This window comes from Vidua macroura, chromosome 15 (genome assembly GCF_024509145.1).
Source record: "Vidua macroura isolate BioBank_ID:100142 chromosome 15, ASM2450914v1, whole genome shotgun sequence".
NCBI classification, from domain to species: domain Eukaryota; kingdom Metazoa; phylum Chordata; class Aves; order Passeriformes; family Viduidae; genus Vidua; species Vidua macroura.
The window spans coordinates 3,132,799-3,150,964 of NC_071585.1; the positions used below are offsets into that span (position 1 = coordinate 3,132,799).

Below are 18,166 nucleotides of genomic sequence, written 5' to 3' on the forward strand. Positions count from 1 at the left end.
GTGACTCAAGCTATTTATGGTTTGAATTTAGTAAGACTTCAATATTTGTTTCCTTGAGCACGAGAGTTCTTACTGAATAGATCAGAGTGATTGACCTAATGAAATATTCCTTTAAAAGCTGGACTACATCTGGTGTTTAGCATGAATTAGTGCTGTAGCATTCATGGAGAATTACCTTTGCATTTTGCACAGATCATACACGTGGCAAAGCCAAACATTTGTGTACTGAGGGAAACCCACACTGTTTGTAGCGGTTCCTGCAACAGCAGGCAGAGGCTGTGGGATGCAGAGGACAGGGTATCCTGCCTGGCCCTCAGCTGCTCCTTCCAGAAGGGCACAGATCTCCCAACCTTACAGAATACATCTGCTAGCCCTGGAACACCTCAAATGACACCAGGCTTCCAGATTTTAACAACTCAGCTGAGCTCAGCGTATTCCTTCCATCGTTGAACAGAGAAACCACAGCAGGACATGTGAGACTCTGAGTGATAAGCAGGGATGATGATATCAAGTGTATCCTCTGAAATCAATCCCCTCTCCTTGTACTAATCAAAACATTGTCCTCCACAAGCAGATAAAGCTGCAGTGTCTCAGCATGACTCCTTGCATTTGATATTCCTTACAAATTGTGCTCTTTGGAGACAGATTTTAGGATTGTGCATTTGGAATACCAACTACCACTAGACACATGGTTAGGAAAAAACTAAAATAATGTTTGGCTACACCAGCTACCTCCTTGGTTTCTTTATCACTCTGAATAGTGGGTAAAGACACAGTTTAGAGGGTTTCAAATCCAGTTCACTGAGAAGGACATATCCCCCCAAGCCACTACCATGGTGGTCAGGGGAGCATTTCTGTGGAAACAGAGGCAAAGTCAAGGTTTATAAAAACACAAAAAGTGGTGTGGTTCTGGCTGCTGGTTCAGTGACAACAGGAGACTGGGTCTGGTCCCTCTCTCGGGGGTTTATGAATGTTAAATCAGAATTAAATGTGAAAACATTTCTGAGGGTAGGAACTAGATCTCAGGAGAAGGTAAGGAAAAAGGGACAAGCATAGGGGAGGACAAAATAAAAACAGAGAGAAAAAAGAGGTTTTGAAAGACAGGGAGGTACAACCAATCCATATTGCTATCATCTGGCTACTTGATCTTTTAACCATGAACACCATAGGTATCTTCCTGCTGTACACACACTGGGAGCAATCTTGACATTGTATTTTCACAAAGACTTTCAGTTCTCCTTTAATCCTTCATTAAAGAATTTTGGCACTTAAATTTAAATTCACCCACAATGGGAACTCTACCAAATTTCAACATGGATGAGTTATTTTCTGGTCTTTTTATTGTGGTGAAATACAAAAGCCTGTTCACTCTTCAGCCTTGCTAGAATCTCTCTGAAACAAACCATCTTCAGGTAGAAGGAGCAGAAGAAAATAGCTATTAGATTTCTGAGGTATAGAATATTTTATCTATTATCTTCCATCGTGATACAGCTGTTTAATTACTATCCTGTTGCATTGTGCAATTATTTAAGCTGTCTATTTATGCTCATCTGTGATACTTGTTTACTTCTCTTAGTTTCTTACACTCCTTGAATATTTTTTTGGGGACACTGTGAAACAGGCTGCCACACACCAGGTGCTGCCTTCAACAGCACCCATGTACAGGACTCACATTTCTAAACCTTTGTGCTAAAATTAGGGACCTTCCTCTTCCCTGCAGCCTGGTCCTGGGCTAGGCACTGTGCTCCTTTTTGGTTTTTTTTTCCCTCCCAATCCCCTGTCCTCAGTTCCAGTCCCAGGCTCAATCTTGGTCTGGGCCACAATCATCCAAGTGCAATTACCAGAAGGTCCTGCCAGCCCTTGGCTGGATCAGGGCTCTCTGCTGGCAGGACTCAGAGGGAGCTGAGCTTTCCAGCTCTACCAAGTAGACTGAACAATAATTTCTCAGAAGTTTGTAACTCAGCCAACCTTAGCAGCTCTTAATGGCTATCAAGCATGACACAAAGATCACTTCACAACAAATACAAAGTCCTTTTTCCAAAACATACTTCAGCAAGAAATTAAAAGGAAAGATCAGACACATTGCACACCAAAAGCAGTGTGGGCAGCAGGTCAAAGGAAGGGACTGTGCTTCTCTTCTTGGCCCTGGTGAGACCCCACCTGCAGAGCTGCCTCCAACCCTCCGGTCCCCAGCACAGGAAGGTCAAGGACCTGTTGGAGTGAGTCCAGAGGAGGCCACCAAGCTGATCAGAGGGGTTCACAGAATTCAGAGACTCACTGGGTTGGAAGAGACCTTAAAGATCATTGAATCCAACCCAGCCCCAACACCTCAACTCAACCCTGGCACCCAGTGCCACATCCAGGCTTTGTTAAACACACCCAGGGATGGTGACTCCACCACCTCCCCGGGCAGCCATTCCAGAACTTTATCACTCTTGCCATGAAGAACTTTTTCCTAATATCCAGCCTGAATTTCCCTTGGGGCAGTTGAGGCTGTGCCCTCTGGTTCTGTCAGTTCCTGCAGACAGAGCCCAAGCCCAGCTGAGCACAGGCACCTTTCAGGAGCTGTGGAGAGAGCTGAGGTCAGCCCTGAGTCTCCTTTTCTCCAGGCTGAGCACCCCCAGCTCCCTCAGTTGTTCCTCACAGGGTTTGTGTTCCCAGCCCCTCTCCAGCCTCGCTGCCCCCTCTGGATGTGCTCCAGCATCTCAACGTCCTTCCCAAACTGCGGGGCCAGAGCTGGGCACAGCACTCGAGGTGTGGCCTCACCAGTGCTGGGTACAGGGGAAGGATGAGCTCCCTGCTCCTGGATGGAGCACCTCTCCTATAAGGAAAGGCTGAGAGAATTGGGATTGTTCAGCCTGGAGAAAAGAAGCTTCAGGGTGACCTCATTGCGGCCTTCCAGTACCTAAGGGAGTCCAAGAGGAAGATGGACAGAGACGATGTGCAAGGGTTACAGAACAAGGGGGAATGGCTTCCACTGCCAGAGGGCAGGGATGGATGGGATATTGGGAATTAGGAATTGTTCCCTGGGAGGGTGGGCAGGCCCTGGCACAGGGTGCCCAGAACAGCTGTGGCTGCCCCTGGATCCCTGGCAGTGCCCAAGGCCAGGTTGGACAGGGCTTGGAGCCCTGAGAAATGACCAAACTGTGCAGTCAAACCTGTCTAACAGGTAATGCCCAGTTCCCACCCATCACCACCCTGGGACACCGGAGGGCTCCTGTGATGGCAGGGCTTCTATGCATGAGACCATTTTTGTAGGAAGTAACAGTATGAGCACAGCCTAAAATGCTGAAAGGTTTTGCTCATTCATTAGTGGACAGAGCTGAAAATACACAAGTCTGTTTCCAAGACCACCAATTGCAATTGCTTTCATTAAATAAAATAGAACAAATTTAAAGCTGCTCATAATGTTGAACTTCCTTTCATTTGTTACTGAGGTGGGAGATGGCACATTAATCTACCCTTTGGTTTAAGCAAAATATCCCCCTATAAGCAAATTTAGATTGGATCTTTGGATACAAGATGCTGCTGCTGACAGTAATTGCTGCTGGTCCGTTTTTCCTCTGTTAAAGTATTTTGAAAAACAATCCTTTTGGAAGAATTATTACTACATTAAAAATGCATGATATTAAGTGACTCGTCACTATTTATAATAGTAACTAAAAGGTGGTTTTCAGGCAGAACACTTTTATATATAAAATTTCACCACCTTTATTGGAAGCAAACCTGGCTTGAGCATTAGCAGTAGCCAAATATAGACTTGGAACAGTCTAAATATACAGCATTAAGGCTGATAAATAGAATAATTCTGCTACCTTTGAGGTGACTGGAAACCCTGGGTACAGAGATGCAATAAGTGATGAGATAATGCAATATACATCTGTTGGAGATTGTTAATGTGTTTGGAATGGCCACAAATTATGGAGATTTTCCAGACTGCACACATAAAACACTTACACCAAGACTCTGATTAATTTAGAGCCAATATATTTTTTTTACAAAGGAGAAAAAATGCGTCAGCATTTTCAGAGGTGAAAAAAGCCTACAACAAAATTGTAGCTATTGTAACTCCATCCTTGTTCTACTTCTTTCCTAACACGATCTCTGTTCTACAGAAACTGTTAAGAGGGAGTAGGGACATTTCAACTCATCTTTGGCTTTTTAAATGACTTGGCCAGCCACTATATTTCATTTTTTCCCCACTCAATCAAATTTAATCCAATACTGTCAGTTTTACAATCTTTCCAGGAACCTCAATTACCTACATTACCCATGTTTTCCTCCTCTCCTAGATGAGAATACAATCAAAACAGAAGAGAAACACTTCTGTAAAACATTCTATTATTTCATAGAATGGTAACAGCTTGATGGATTTGGATTTTATTCAAAAACATCTGGATCTTCTTCGAGCAGGTTGAGGGAAGAAAACCTTTTTCATAAAACATGACATGACAATGGTAAAGGGCCTCACCAGACTAAGATCTCCAGACAATATTTTTCAGTGCACATTTGTATTCTGCACCTCTATTCTGACCACAATCAAACTGGCATCTTTCCATGTTCTGTATTAGCTCGGGTTAATTTTTCCTCTAGTTATTTTAAATAAGGTGAGAGGCATTAAAGAGGTGAAATGCCTTGTAGAGAAGCACAGTGCTGTAAAAGAGAAGACAGGAACTTGCTAATTCTAATCCCTAGACAAATATATAATAAGATTAAAACAAAGATGAAAGTGCAAATTGCAATCCTAAACCAACAACCCCAGATCCTTTGAAGCTATTCCAGCTGGCAACTTTGACTGCACAAGTCATTTGCTGGGGTGATTTTACTTCACCAGCCCCAAAAAGGTGAGATAAGGTAGCAGCTATATCTACACTGACTGCAGGGGAAAAATCACTTCCTTTTTCCACCAAATCTCCTTCCAACCAATATGATATTGAAAACAAATAGCTTTAGAGATTTATTATCTTTGGGGTATTCATGACTGTGCAATAAAAAAGTAAGCCAAACACACACACAACAATAAAACAAATCCAAGTGAAGGATTCACTTGGAGGAATATATATAAATAACAGAATCAACATAGACCATATTCCACAAGATTAGTATTCTACAAAGAAGAAAATTCAGTCAACTTCTCCATTCAGGACAACACAGAATCACAGACTGGTTGAGGTTGGAAGGGATCTCTGGAGATTGTCTTGTCCAGCCCCTGTTCCTCAGCAGGATCAAGCAAAGCAGGTTGTTTGGGACCACACCCAGATGGCTTTTGAACATCTGCAAGGACGAAGACTTCACAATCTCCCTGGGCAACCTGTGCCAGTGCTCAGCATCCTCACAGCAGAGAAAACCCCAACCAACAAAACAGATTATTTAAGCTTTGACAGAGCATCCTCCTCTTTTCTTCTCACTGGGCACCCTTCAAAAGGGCCTGGCTCTATTTTCATACAGTAATGAGATCCCCCCAGCCCCACAGCCTTCTCTTCTCTTGGCTAAGAAGTCCCAGCTCTCTGTCTTCCCACACATGAGAAATGCTTCCGTCCCTTTGTTATCTTAGAGGCCCACCACTGGCCTGTTCCTGTAGCTCCACATCTGTCTTTTATTGAAATCACAAAGCTGAAAGACTTTGAATTGAAGCTTTTATTGAAATGTCTTCATACTACAGGTATAATCCCAATCCTGTGAATTTAATATCATGTAATGAAAACTGCTTTAACTATAAGGATATAGCACCAATCTCCATATAACTTTCGGCTACAAAGCAGAACCTAAAATTTGTCTAAAACACATTCCCAAGACACAGAGCACGCAGCTGTGTAGTTCAAAAGATGAAGAGCCCACTCAGCTGTAAGGCTGCCCTGCTCCCTTGGTTCTGACCCCAACAAAGGAATTGGAAAAGGATGAGAAGTAACACCACAGAACGTTTTGGAATCAGTTCCTTCGGGTTTTGTGAGGGAACATCATAAACTTTGATTTTACAGGCTGATGGTGCAAAGATGTTTGACTTTTGCAGAGCAAGAAAGAAGTAAAAAGCCACTAAAAACAGTGTCAAGACCCATCAGACTGGGACCAGTCATGGGGGAGATGGAAGAACTAACAGATCAAAATATTAAAATCATTCCTTTGGAGAAGAAAGAATCCAAAGAACAAAAATATGTTCGTTTTCCTTAGAGAGACTGCTCAAAGACTAGAGGCTTCAAACCTCCTTTTTTAAACTTTTTTTTAAATGTACCTTCTTTCTGTGATATTTAACTTCCTTTTGCCTTATTGGTCAAATTTGCTTTTATTCTCCAAATGCCTCTGATAGCACCAAATCTTTGAGTTATTGCCCTGCCTGTTTCTTTGCCTTACAAATTCTTAACTAAATACCTTAATTCCCATGTGCCTGCTTGCCCCCTTTTTAGTTCGGGTGTTGGATTTTGTCACCGTACTTTTGACTAATTGTGATTTAAAATAATCTTTAGCGAGTCACGACTCCTTTTGTTATTTTGAAACAAGCAAGTTGTAACGCCAGAAATACAGAGCATGAACACAGTTATATGGAGCCACACTAAAATCCAGCAGCTTGTCTCCAATGGGAAGCAGAGGATGCACAGGGCATTGGTACAAAGATAAGGCACACATGGACCAATGATCCCCTAGAGCCACCATTCCATCTTATGACTTTTTTTTTTTTTTCCTCTGTTTTCAGTATCTTGAGTGTGACACTATGTGACAAATTACTGAAGGGAACGGAAATTGCTGTCACCAAGGAAGAACCAAAAAGCTGAGAGTTAAAAATCCTCAATTCCCCACCACCTGATTTCCATCATAGATTTCTGAAAGAACTGATAAATAAAAGCATAGGAGTGAAGAGATTTTTTTTTTGTCTTAGTTTTAAATATAAACCTGTCAAATCTGAAGTAGCATAATCTCGTTGAAGAAAAACAGCTGCAGATATTAATTTAAAATGGTGAAATCCAGCCTGTGTGACCAGAAGCCTATTATCCTGTTTGTTTGGATACAAATTTGGAGGAAAGACTAAAAGAGAAATGAAGGTACATGAAAAAGGAAGGAAAACAGTCATATATTTATCAAAGACAACAATTTGCTAGGTTGGTTTTCAGCTCTCTTCAATAGGAACAAACTGAAATTCATCTCATCTATTCTGATTTTAGTAAAACATTGAATACACTGCAGCACTGAAAAGTTTAAGACACAAGAAGTTGGGCTATTCTAACAACAGTCCCAGAGGACAATCATATGGAATAATTCACTTCAAAATCTGGATATCTGTCAAGCTAAAAGTCATTCATTTACTCTCAGTGCTGTCTGTAGGCTTTGTCTAAACATAGACATATATATATATATATATATATATATATAAAAAACAAAGATGAACAGGATGATTTGTTCTGAGCACGTGACTAAGACTTTTTAACATCTAAGGCTAAAACATCCAGCATTTAGATGGCTAAATTTGGGCAGAAGAACCATCTTGGGAATTAACCTTTACCCATGCACCTCTACCCCCAAAGAAGTTCTGCAATATGTGACTGATTCATCAACTTATTAAAACTATGGAGTAGGTAATTGGCCTCCCAAGAAGAATCCTTGCCTATGACCTGAGCAAGGAAATATTCATATCTACCTAGCAAGTCCTTTCTCTGAAACATATGTAAGTCTGGTCACATATTTGCAAGAAAAGCAAGAAATATATATCCAAAAATTAAAAACTGACGATGAGAAGGGATATCAGCATGATCAGATAAGTGCAGAGGTGACCATAGGAAAAAAGACTGAAAGAGATCAACTTGGTTAGCTTGGTAAAACAAAGGCTAAGAAAGGATGTGGTTGCTTTCTAAGCCATGGATAAAGCAAGATGCAAAGAGGGAAAGAACTACTCATACTAAAAGGGAATTGCTGGCACAAAATCAAAAGCCTACAAACTCATAGCAAAGAACAGTTGGCAGGATGTCAGAAGAGCATTTCAAAGCCTTAGAGGAATTACTTTCCAATAGGAATAATGGGCACAGCCTAGTGAATTTTTTAAATTAAAATCATTATTTTTCCAATTAAAATTTAAATATTTGAATTTCAGTATTTAAGATTAAATTTTGACTGATACAGGAAAGGACTGGACTTGATCTAAATTATGTTTTCTTGTGTTATGTTTTCATACAAAGATTGCCCTTCCTTGGCCCATGTGGTGATTCAACCCCATCCTTCCCTTCCCTTTATCCATCTCCAAATACAATCATATTAATCTCCACATCACCTCAAGCCCTTTTTCTCAACCAGCTCCTCCTGTCACTCTCCCTTCCCCTACCTCTAAAAATAACACTCCAAGGCAGGCATCAGACCGGAACATTTCAGCCCAGGCATTTGTGGAGTTTACAAGCCTCAGCATTGTTTTGCTGAACACATCCTTCTGTGTGAAAGGAAACTGGAGTGCTCAGAAGAAGGCATTTCCCTCACTGAATTTTCTTTGATCACTGCTCCTTCCAGGATTTTCCAGGCCTGACTCCAAGAGTAACTTTCATAGCCAAGAAATCTTCCTAAAAACTGAATTCTTGTAATGTGGACATGAGACTGCTGGTTCTGGACAGGTTGTTATTAGCACTGACAGGAGGAATTGGGAAGGTGCTTCACTCTTACACTTGCTGTGTTGTTCCCATCAGAATGAGCCACAGGGAGGGCTTGCACACACATCTGCTCTTCACTTGTGTGAGGAAGCCGCTGATGCTTAGCCTGCAGCAGTTCAGCCTCAATTGCCAGCCTGTCTCAATGGAAGTGGATCCATTTTTGTCACAGGAAATGCATGCCATGTTGTGCAAAATTATTCCACTCCCATTACAGTTGAGTGAGAAAAATTCTCCTTTGCAAGGTTTGCATCTATTTTTGGATGTAACCTAAATATCGAATGCCAAGTCACAGAGAGGTCACTATGCTCTGAATGTAGAAATGTCTCACAGGCCTTTTGTGCAGCACCATGGCCAACAGAAGCAAACAAAGGAAGTGGAGCAATCCATGGCTACATGACAATCCCAGAAATCAGTCAGGGAACCACTGCTTACTTTAGTAATCACTTGTGCCTTTGTCTCTTGTACAGCACAGCAGCGCACTCAGCTTTTCACTTAGCTGCCATTTACGCCATGCTGCAGAAAGACACAACAAAACACTGAAAAAGATACAATTACAGTTTACTCTACTGCTCTTATGGCCATACACAGAGCTATTCATAGCTCTAACCCAAATAAAAAACATAAAAGCACAAATGGGTCTCATGCATCTGCATGTGTAAAAACATTCAAGCCTATTGTTTAATTCAGTAGCAAAAGCAGAACAGGAATAAAGAAATCAACCTAAATTTTGAAAATACACCTTCTTTCTGGAAATTCAATTAAATTTTCATATATGCAGCCCTTTTTCTATCCTACACATACTGAAAATTGTAATCACCATCTCAATTTTAAAAACCAACAAAATAAAAATCAGGTCTATTTAAGTTCTGATAAAATTGTAATTTTTAAATACTTTTTAGTGCTTTGAATGATAACTATGAAGTTGCTCCTAATGCCTTTTAAATATTTGTTGCTTTCTTTTTGTTGCATTTATATTCTTAGGGAGCAATACAATCACCCCTCCTCAAAAGCTCAAAAGGTCATGTAGCTTTATATTTTTAACTCCAAATGAGCTAGTCTGAAAGTACTTACAGACTGCATTTAGTCAACATCCAAAATTAAATTTTAAATTTTTAACCAAAATTTCTAATGGTAGATGCATACATACATAATATATGTATATATAATTCTACAGCTCAAATCACTGGAATGATCAGCACCAAGTTCATAATACCCAGCATGATTTTAGTTTCAAAGGTAAATGGATTTTTGCAGTCTCTGCCTCTTCTCCCCTACTCAGCTCACTTAATATAAACCCTTTGGACTTTCCACATAAGCCACATCTATGGTTGCCCATCTCTGAGTATTAGAAGCCAAGGAAATAAAATTGCCAAAGATGACATCTGGGATTTATTTTGCCCGCTATCAAAAGCTGCAAAAAGATGTCTCATGTTACAATTCTAAAAATTCACCTGAATGACTGAAATACAGCAAGATACAATGAGACAATTAGAGTTGTTCTGATTATGGAGATTAGGGATACTTGGGCATTTTTATTATTATTTGGTTCTCTAATGTGTTGCTAACCTGAGTTTCCAGAGCTTGTTCAACTGGAACAAAATTAATTAGTTGTGACAGTTTTTTGAGGGGTTTTGTTGGGGTTTTTTGTTGTTGTTGTTGTTATATATATGTCATCACTATTATTAGTTTTGCAATTACGAACTTTACTCTCCAGCCAAAGTTACACCCCCCAGATACTGTCAGGGCTCTTGCAGACACCTTCTGAGTCAAGATATTGCCAAAACACTTTTCACCTCCCCATTACAAAGGTTCTAACTCAAGTTCTGTTTGTTTTTCAGATCCTCAAATAAGCAATGATATTCCCAAAGTATCCAAAGCATTAGGTACAGATTCTTCTTTGCATACTGCCAACTGCTATTTTCCTAGACTCTACAGGTTCTTAAGGAAGGACATCAACTCTTCTGCTTTTGCAAGACCTAGATATTCCACACACCCCTCTTTGAACAGTGAGAAACCCACAACATCTGCAACCCTCTGCTGCTGCAGGGAACAGGATTTAAATCTAATTATGAGTGATTAAACACTAGGAAAACCATCATGTGTAAATCAAATCTGGTCAACACATAAATAAGGGAAGGCATGATGAACTAATTGCATTATGAAGAGCAAATTTGGAACTTATCTAGGAGGAAAAGCTTACCAAAATTCACTACTTGGAAATTCAAGAGCTATAAACCAAAATGTTATATAGTTGAATGTATATTTGATTGTCCAAACAAGTTATTGTAGCTACCTTTCCATCAAGGTTCCAAGAGGAGCTGGGCATTTACATATATTTAAAGGTACAATAAAGATTTCAAAGGTGAAAATAAATATAATCCCTACAGATTTAGGACAGCCTGTAATAGTTGTAAACTAGAATAAAGAACAACAGCAGAAAGCAGATGTCTGCCTAACCTGAGTTCTTACATTTCCCTTGGAAACATCTGGAGCAGCTCCTACCAGACACAGAGCACTGGTCTGGAGAGACCCAGCAGTGGTCAGTTACTGTTATGCACACCAAGGAATTTGACAGTCTGCAGGCAAAACATCTCAAAAGTTCATAAAAATATAAAGATGACTCACAGTACCTATTAAAAATAGATACAAGACAACTGAATCTTGGACAAGTAATGCAGCAATGCCCAGCAGATTAGGCCTGCAGACATAGCCCACCGTGTAGCCCTATGCTGTGATCACAGGAGGATATTTTCTCCTGCAAAATCACTCATACTACTGAGAAGAAGCCAGCTTGGTCAGAGGCCTGGAAGAGAATTATTTTAGATTCACAAAACCTATGGATTGCTTGGAAAGTGAGATGAGCACTCCAAGTCATATTTCCTAAAGAGGTGCTGGTTATGGAATTACAGCTATTCCACCACAGAGTTACCTTAGGCATTGCAAACCAGCATCTTGGCTTAAAAAAATACTCCCCCTCAATGAAAAAAAAAAATCTCAGGAATGTCAGGGCAGGGATAAAAAAATACTAAAAAAAAATCACAGCAGACTCTACACAGTGTATATTAGAACCACCCATTGAGTAGAAACTTCATGGACTCTTAACATGCCCCTGCTTAGCTCTCTGAAGACAATGGCTTGGCTTGCAAGGTATTTCGTCTTCACTTATAATTTTACCTTCAGTCATGTCTGAAGGTCCTTAATGTTCACAACAGAAAAAAAAAATCTCTTTTGTCATCCCATGACAATATTTCAGCCAAAGAGATTCATGGCTTTAGGAAATACATAAAAGAAACTGAAATTTCCTCCAGGTGCCATGAATTGACAGCTGTTTTCCTGCAAATGCCCTCCGAATGTTCTGCACTGAGCAGCCTAGTGCAGGCACAAGGCCTGGGAGAAAACAAGTGAAAGGAAGAAGCACTTACCACGAGGACAGCGCTCAAGCGGTCACTTTGGACCTGCTGCACTTGGATGCAGGGTCCTGGCACTTGTAACCTTGAGCCACTAGGAACATTCCCAGCATCTCCATTTGGGATGCTGCTGTTACTAGGCCCAAGACCTACAGATGCCCTGTACAAGTAGGTGTGAGTGAGTTTACCCACACCAGTGACCTCCAGCATGTCCGGTGGCAGGTGGGAGCTGGGCAGCATGTGCACACTGTAGCAATACTTTTTATAGTCCTCAGCTGGGCAGCAGCAGCCACTGCAGCAGCATGTCCGGCACCGGCAGAGCCGGATGATGGCGAGGAAGAAGATGAACGCCGCGAAGATGAACGAGACACAGGCAAGGGAAACGATCAAGTAGATGTTTGTGGCGTTGAGCAGTGGTGGTGGCTCCCCGCTGTCATCGAAGTCCGGCAGTGCCTGGGGCAGGGTGTCAGCCAGCAGGATGCCCACCGTCACGGTGGAGGAGAGCGGCGGATCCCCGTGGTCCCGCACCACCACAACCACCTTGTGCTTGAGGAAGTCGGTGGAGCGCATGGAGCGCGTGGTGCGCAGCTCGCCGGTGTGCGGGGACAGCTGGAACAGGGTGGAGTCGGAGGAATGGGCAAGGTGATAGGAAAGCCAGGCATTCTGCGCATTGTCCTCGTCATCTGCCACCACTTTGGTCACCAGGTAGTCCTCATCAGCCAGGCGGGGCACAACTTCCACAGCTACCGAGCCATTCTGGCTGGTGGGGTACAGGATGGACGGGGCATTGTCATTCTGGTCTGAGATGTAAACATTCACTGTTATGGCAGCACTCAAGGCTGGTGACCCATTGTCCTTGGCTTCCACTTGGAAATGGAAGCTCCTAAGCTGCTCAAAATCAAAGGCACGTTTTGCATAGATGCTCCCATTGGCCAAGTTCATAGACAAAATGCTGGTCAGGGCACTGCCTGCAACTGTGGAATTCCTGAGCGTGTAAGAGACCCGTCCATTCTCCCCTATATCAGGGTCAGATGCCGAGACCTGGTAGAGAAAAGCACCAAGTGGATTGTTCTCCTCCACAAACACATCGAATGCATCAGCACTGAAGACAGGGGGGTTATCATTCACGTCAGAAATCTGCACCCAAACAGTCTTCTGAGTGGTGAGAGGAGGAGAACCCAAGTCCGTGGCAGTAATGGTGATGTTGTACTCACTGATCAGCTCTCGGTCCAGAAGCTCACTGGTGACAAGGCTGTAGTAGTTTTGAAGGGAAGGCTTTAACTGGAAGGGAAGGTTTTCAGAGATCTGGCAGGTTACTTTCCCATTCTCCCCAGGGTCCTTATCCAAAATACTCAGCAGAGCTATCACTGTGCCAGGAACAGCATCTTCAGGAATGGGACTGGAAAGGGATGTAATTGTAATCTCTGGGCCGTGATTGTTCACATCTGTGATTTCCACCAGCAGCTTAGCTGTGCTGGACATGCCAAATACCCCGTTATCCCTTGCCTCAATCAGCATCTCAAGAAGGGGTCTCTGAACAGCTAAAACGCCATTGACTGTCACCTCCCCAGTGTGTGGGTGAATTGAGAACATTCGCTGTAAGTCAGCAGAAGTTGTATTGCTAAAGGAATACCTGACCTCTCCATTTGGACCTTCATCCAAGTCCGTGGCGTGCACTTGGACTACCAAAGTGCCACTGGGGGAGTTCTCCAAGATACTCGCCCTGTAGACAGAGTGCTCAAATTCTGGTGCATTGTCATTGGTATCCAGTACAGTCACAATGACCGGGACATCACCAGACTTTGGAGGGTTCCCACCATCTTTGGCTGTAAGCACAAGTCTGTGAGTGGCTTGCTGCTCCCTGTCTAAGGCTTTCTTCAGCACCAATTCAGGATATTTACTCCCATCCCCACGTATCTGCATTTCCAAATAGAAATGTTCATCAGGGCTCAGAGTATAATTCTGGACACTGTTAGCACCTTCATCAAGATCTTGGGCGTTGGGGAGTGTAAACCGTGCCCCAGGTGACAGGAACTCTGGAATGTTTATATGATATTCACTTAAGGGAAAGCTAGGGGAGTTGTCATTTATGTCCAAGACTTTGAATTCCATCCTATAAAGCTCTAGAGGGTTTTCTAATACGAGCTCGTAATTCAGAAGACAGACAGACTTTAACTCACAAAGCTGCTCTCTGTCTATGGGCTCGTTAACAGACAAAGCCCCTGTGCTGGCATTTATATTAAAATATTGCTTACTTGAACCGGTGATCATGCGAAATTTCCGAGCTGAAAGTGTAGCTGCATCTATTCCTAAATCCTTTGCTATGTTCCCAACAGACGCTCCACGCTCTGTTTCCTCGGCGATGGAATACACTATTTGCCCGTCCGCGGTGCAGCAAATAAGGCAGAAAACCATTAAATAGCCCCGCATGCTTCCTCCCCTGGCTCAGCTCCCCGCAGACCGGCTCAGCAGGAACATAATCCAGAATTTCAGCAAACACCCCAAGTTCCCGGCGCGAAGCGATCGGGCACCGGGGCGCCCCGGCGGCAAGTTCGGTGCGGTGCAGGCGCGGGAGGCTCCGCGGCGGCTCCGTTCCCCCCCCCCGGCCGTGCCGCCGGCTGCCGTGCGGGGCTCGGCGGCAGCTCCGCAGCGCTGCGCCCGCCGCCGCCGCTCGCTGTGACCGGAGCTCCGGCCCCGCGCCGTTCTTAGACGGGCGGCGGCGGCGGCGGCGCCACCCAGAGGCCGCGGCGACACCCGCGCCGCCGGGGGAGGGGGCTGCGCTCCCCCCGCCGCCGCTGTCCCGCCGGCCGGCGGCCGCTCCTCCTCCCCTTCTCTTCTTCCCCTCTTTTTTTAACGCCCCGACGGGGATGGAGCGGGGGGCTGCGCGCAGCCGAGTGCGCGTCATGGATGTGTTTCCGTGAAAAAGAGATGCAGAGCAGAGCCCCCTCCTCCCTCCGCTCCTCGCGGGAGAGGCAGCGAGAGGATGCGCTGTCAGAGAGCCGCGGTGGAAGGGAAAGGTGGATGAGAAGTGACAGGCATCGGCTAAACATGGGTCAGCACAGCCCAGACACGCTCCGGCTGAGCACAACATTTCCCAGAGGGGTTTTAAGAGCACAATTAAAGGAGGCAGTCGACTCTACTCCTGTTAAACTTTACGGGGGAAAAAAAAAGGAAAAAAAAAAAAAAAACAGGGAGAAAAAGAGAATATTAAAAAAGGAAAAAGAAAACGGCTCTTTCCTGCTTCACTGTTTCACCTTCTGAACAAGGGAAATTAACACCAATTATTGGAGAGAAGGGTCTCTGCTCTGACAGTCAGATCACCCTCAGCCACAGAGGAGCTCCCAACCAGCATTCCAAAGCAGGATGGGGGTGGCTCGGGTGGCAGGGGGAAATGGGAGGCTGCAGCAGTTCAATTACTCGCATAGAAATAAATATCGGCACCAAAGAGGTTTTGCATTTAGGACATGCCCAGGAATTGTGGGGAGACACAAGCTGATACCACACAGAGACTGCAAATCATGAGTGAAAAAAAATAACATCAAAGCTCTCTGCTCCCCCAGCTTTCCACACAGAGGGAACGGTTACCAAATGCACCCCAAAGCAGGTACGAGAGGGCAGAAAAGTATATGAAAATATCCTCCTGGAAAAGCTTCCTGGAATGATCTTCAGCAGCAGTTTATACAGATGGGCCCTGACAGCACCTCCATCTCCTCTGTTTCCACTTCCCTTCTGTGAGAGCTTGTTATGATGAGATCCTGATCGATCAAAAGCAAGACGCTAAAATGTGTAACAAGGACAGATCTTAACCCTTCTCATATTCATTTTGTTTCTTTCTGCAGCTGAGAATTTCCAGGCAAGTGAAACAGAACATTTCAATTATATATAGTGTACACAGGGCCTTTCAAAAAGGGAGAAAATCTGGAGCACAGCCAAAAGTTGTACATTAAATTAAAAAAAAATAAAAATCAATACATCTCTTTGTATCTTCACAACTCAGCAAAGCCTCACAGTGAGGTTCTCATCCTGGCACGCTGGAACAGATCTTGGTCTGCTCCAGCACAACTGTCTGCAGATGTGATTTTTTTAACTCCAGAAGGTCCTGGCAGTACCTGAATGTTGTATTTTACTTCTGCTCATTGATGCTACCGAATCCCTTACAGCTCAGGGGTAGTAGGGGTGGCAGCAGAAAGCTGAGAGAAAGCTACAGAGCTGCTGCTGTGCTTCCACCTCAATTCACAGAGGACATAAATCTGTCAATAACCCATTGCACACCGTATACAATGCAAGTACCCATGGTTTGCTGCTTATTCCGTTTTCTTTTCATGACTGTTATGTGCAGAAATGCCCAGTTCCTATCCAATCATTACAGAATTGTCATCCAGACTCCCCCCACTCCCAATCTGCCCTATATTCCTCTTCTGCAACAATGTCATCTACAATATCTGAAAAGCTGCTGGGTTTTCTGCTCTGCAGTGATGCACAGTCGTTCTAAACACCCTGAACCAATGCAATAACATCAATTAAAGTCACAGGAAAGACTGATGTATTTCCTTAATATTAACCTGCAGCAAGGATGAATCCATCTGTCCGGGAAGAGCTGAAAAGCCACATGTTGATCCCTCAGGTGCACACACAGGTAAAACACACAGCCTCTACCTGCTCATCTGTGACTCAGTTTACAATGAAGAAACGTAAGAATTTTGGGCTCAGCGTCATCCTGTTGAGCAGACAAACCCCCTCAAATGCAGATTTTCCTCAAATATAATATTGGAATGACAAGCTGTATTTATTCATTGTGGTGCCTGAAATACTAGCAGAAATCAGCAGAAACTGATTAGTGAATGGCCAAAATCAAAGTCATTTCACATTTGCCTCTCAGAACTCATCTTTTGAGAAGTATCAGCAGCCTACAATGATATTAGTCTTTATTCCATTCATTTACTACTCATTAACCATGAAATAAGTTCTTCATCTTTCTGCTACATCTCTAATTTTGCAGCATCACCCAGTGCTTGTTGACAGGACTCTAAGTGAATTTGTCTTCACTTGTTTTTAACATTATTTTTAAACCCTGCTTTAGTTTTGGCATAGCTTGTCCTCTTGTCATTTTCCACTGTGGACAGTGATGTGTCAGATAACTTTGTTCACCAGAATGTGCATGTAGCCAGCACCATCTCGGCACCCAGATCCTACCACGCTGCCTTCCCAATCCAGCACACGAGTGTCTGATCCCCACACCACTCAGGTAAACAGCTCTGGGTCACAGCCAAGATCCCCGAGGGCCAGTTACAACACAGACACTTCTGCCACGAAGGGTTTAACACAATTGTGCCACGGGGGCAGAATCCAGCCGTGCCCGTTGTGTGAAGCCACTGCTCTGCTTGGCTGAGTCCCACGCGTGTTCCTCCCTGCTTGTTTGTGCTTTCCCTTCCACATCCAGCTCAAGGCACTCTCAAGTGTGCCTTTATACACAGGGTCCCTACACACTTTTTGGACCACCCTTCCACCTAATCCTTCTTTTCAGGGTCTCCAGTCTCAAAGGTCTCCTCTCCATTTCAATTCACTGACCCTAATTACATTACTAGGCTGTAGTAAAGAATTAAATTGTATTAAACACCTTTAACACAGACACTTCCCTTGGTATCACAGCAGACAATTAAGCTCTGTTTAAACCCCCTCATCTTATGCTTGCCTTCAGTTTGCCATATCCAAACCATTCCCTATTCCCTTCTCTCCGCTGGACCCATTCTCAGAGCCCGTTTGACCCAACTCACGGAGGAATTCATCTTTGTGATCCTCCTGAGGTACCATTCACTTCTACACGACCCCTCATCGTGTCTCACTCCCTGACGTGTTCAGAGAGCTCTTCCTCCACGTTCCTCTGCCCGCCAGGTGCTTGCCCTTACACCGCCTGGAGCGCACTCATTCTCCCTCCCTGCTTTACATTTGCAGCCAATCCTCCCCTTTTCCTGCGGTTAGACGTCGCTAGTCCAGCCACGCACGTTGTGCTCAGAGCAGTGGTGGCTGCCAGAAGAAACTGTTAAACCAGCAAAGGCAAAAACGAAAGGCGAAGACCAAAACCGGTTTGTGTTATGGCTGTGGAGCACCACACGAAGGGACACTGGTGTTTGAACATCA

At 43.8% G+C, this 18,166-nt stretch overlaps 1 protein-coding gene across 4 annotated transcripts in view; it reads right to left on the reverse strand.

Annotated features, from left to right (window-relative positions):
• Positions 1 to 18,166, reverse strand: part of LOC128814914 (protocadherin alpha-C2-like) — a 93,256-nt gene that overhangs the window by 63,185 nt on the left and 11,905 nt on the right. Inside the window, exon 1 of one of the 4 annotated variants that reach the window (XM_053991226.1) lies at positions 12,044 to 14,473. The exons of the other annotated variants lie outside the window; for them this stretch is intronic. Within the exon in view, the coding sequence (XP_053847201.1) occupies positions 12,044 to 14,458 (2,415 nt within the window). The 5' untranslated portion in view covers positions 14,459 to 14,473. Of the gene's footprint in view, positions 1 to 12,043; positions 14,474 to 18,166 lie in introns of those variants that run through there. 4 annotated transcript variants of the gene reach the window in all.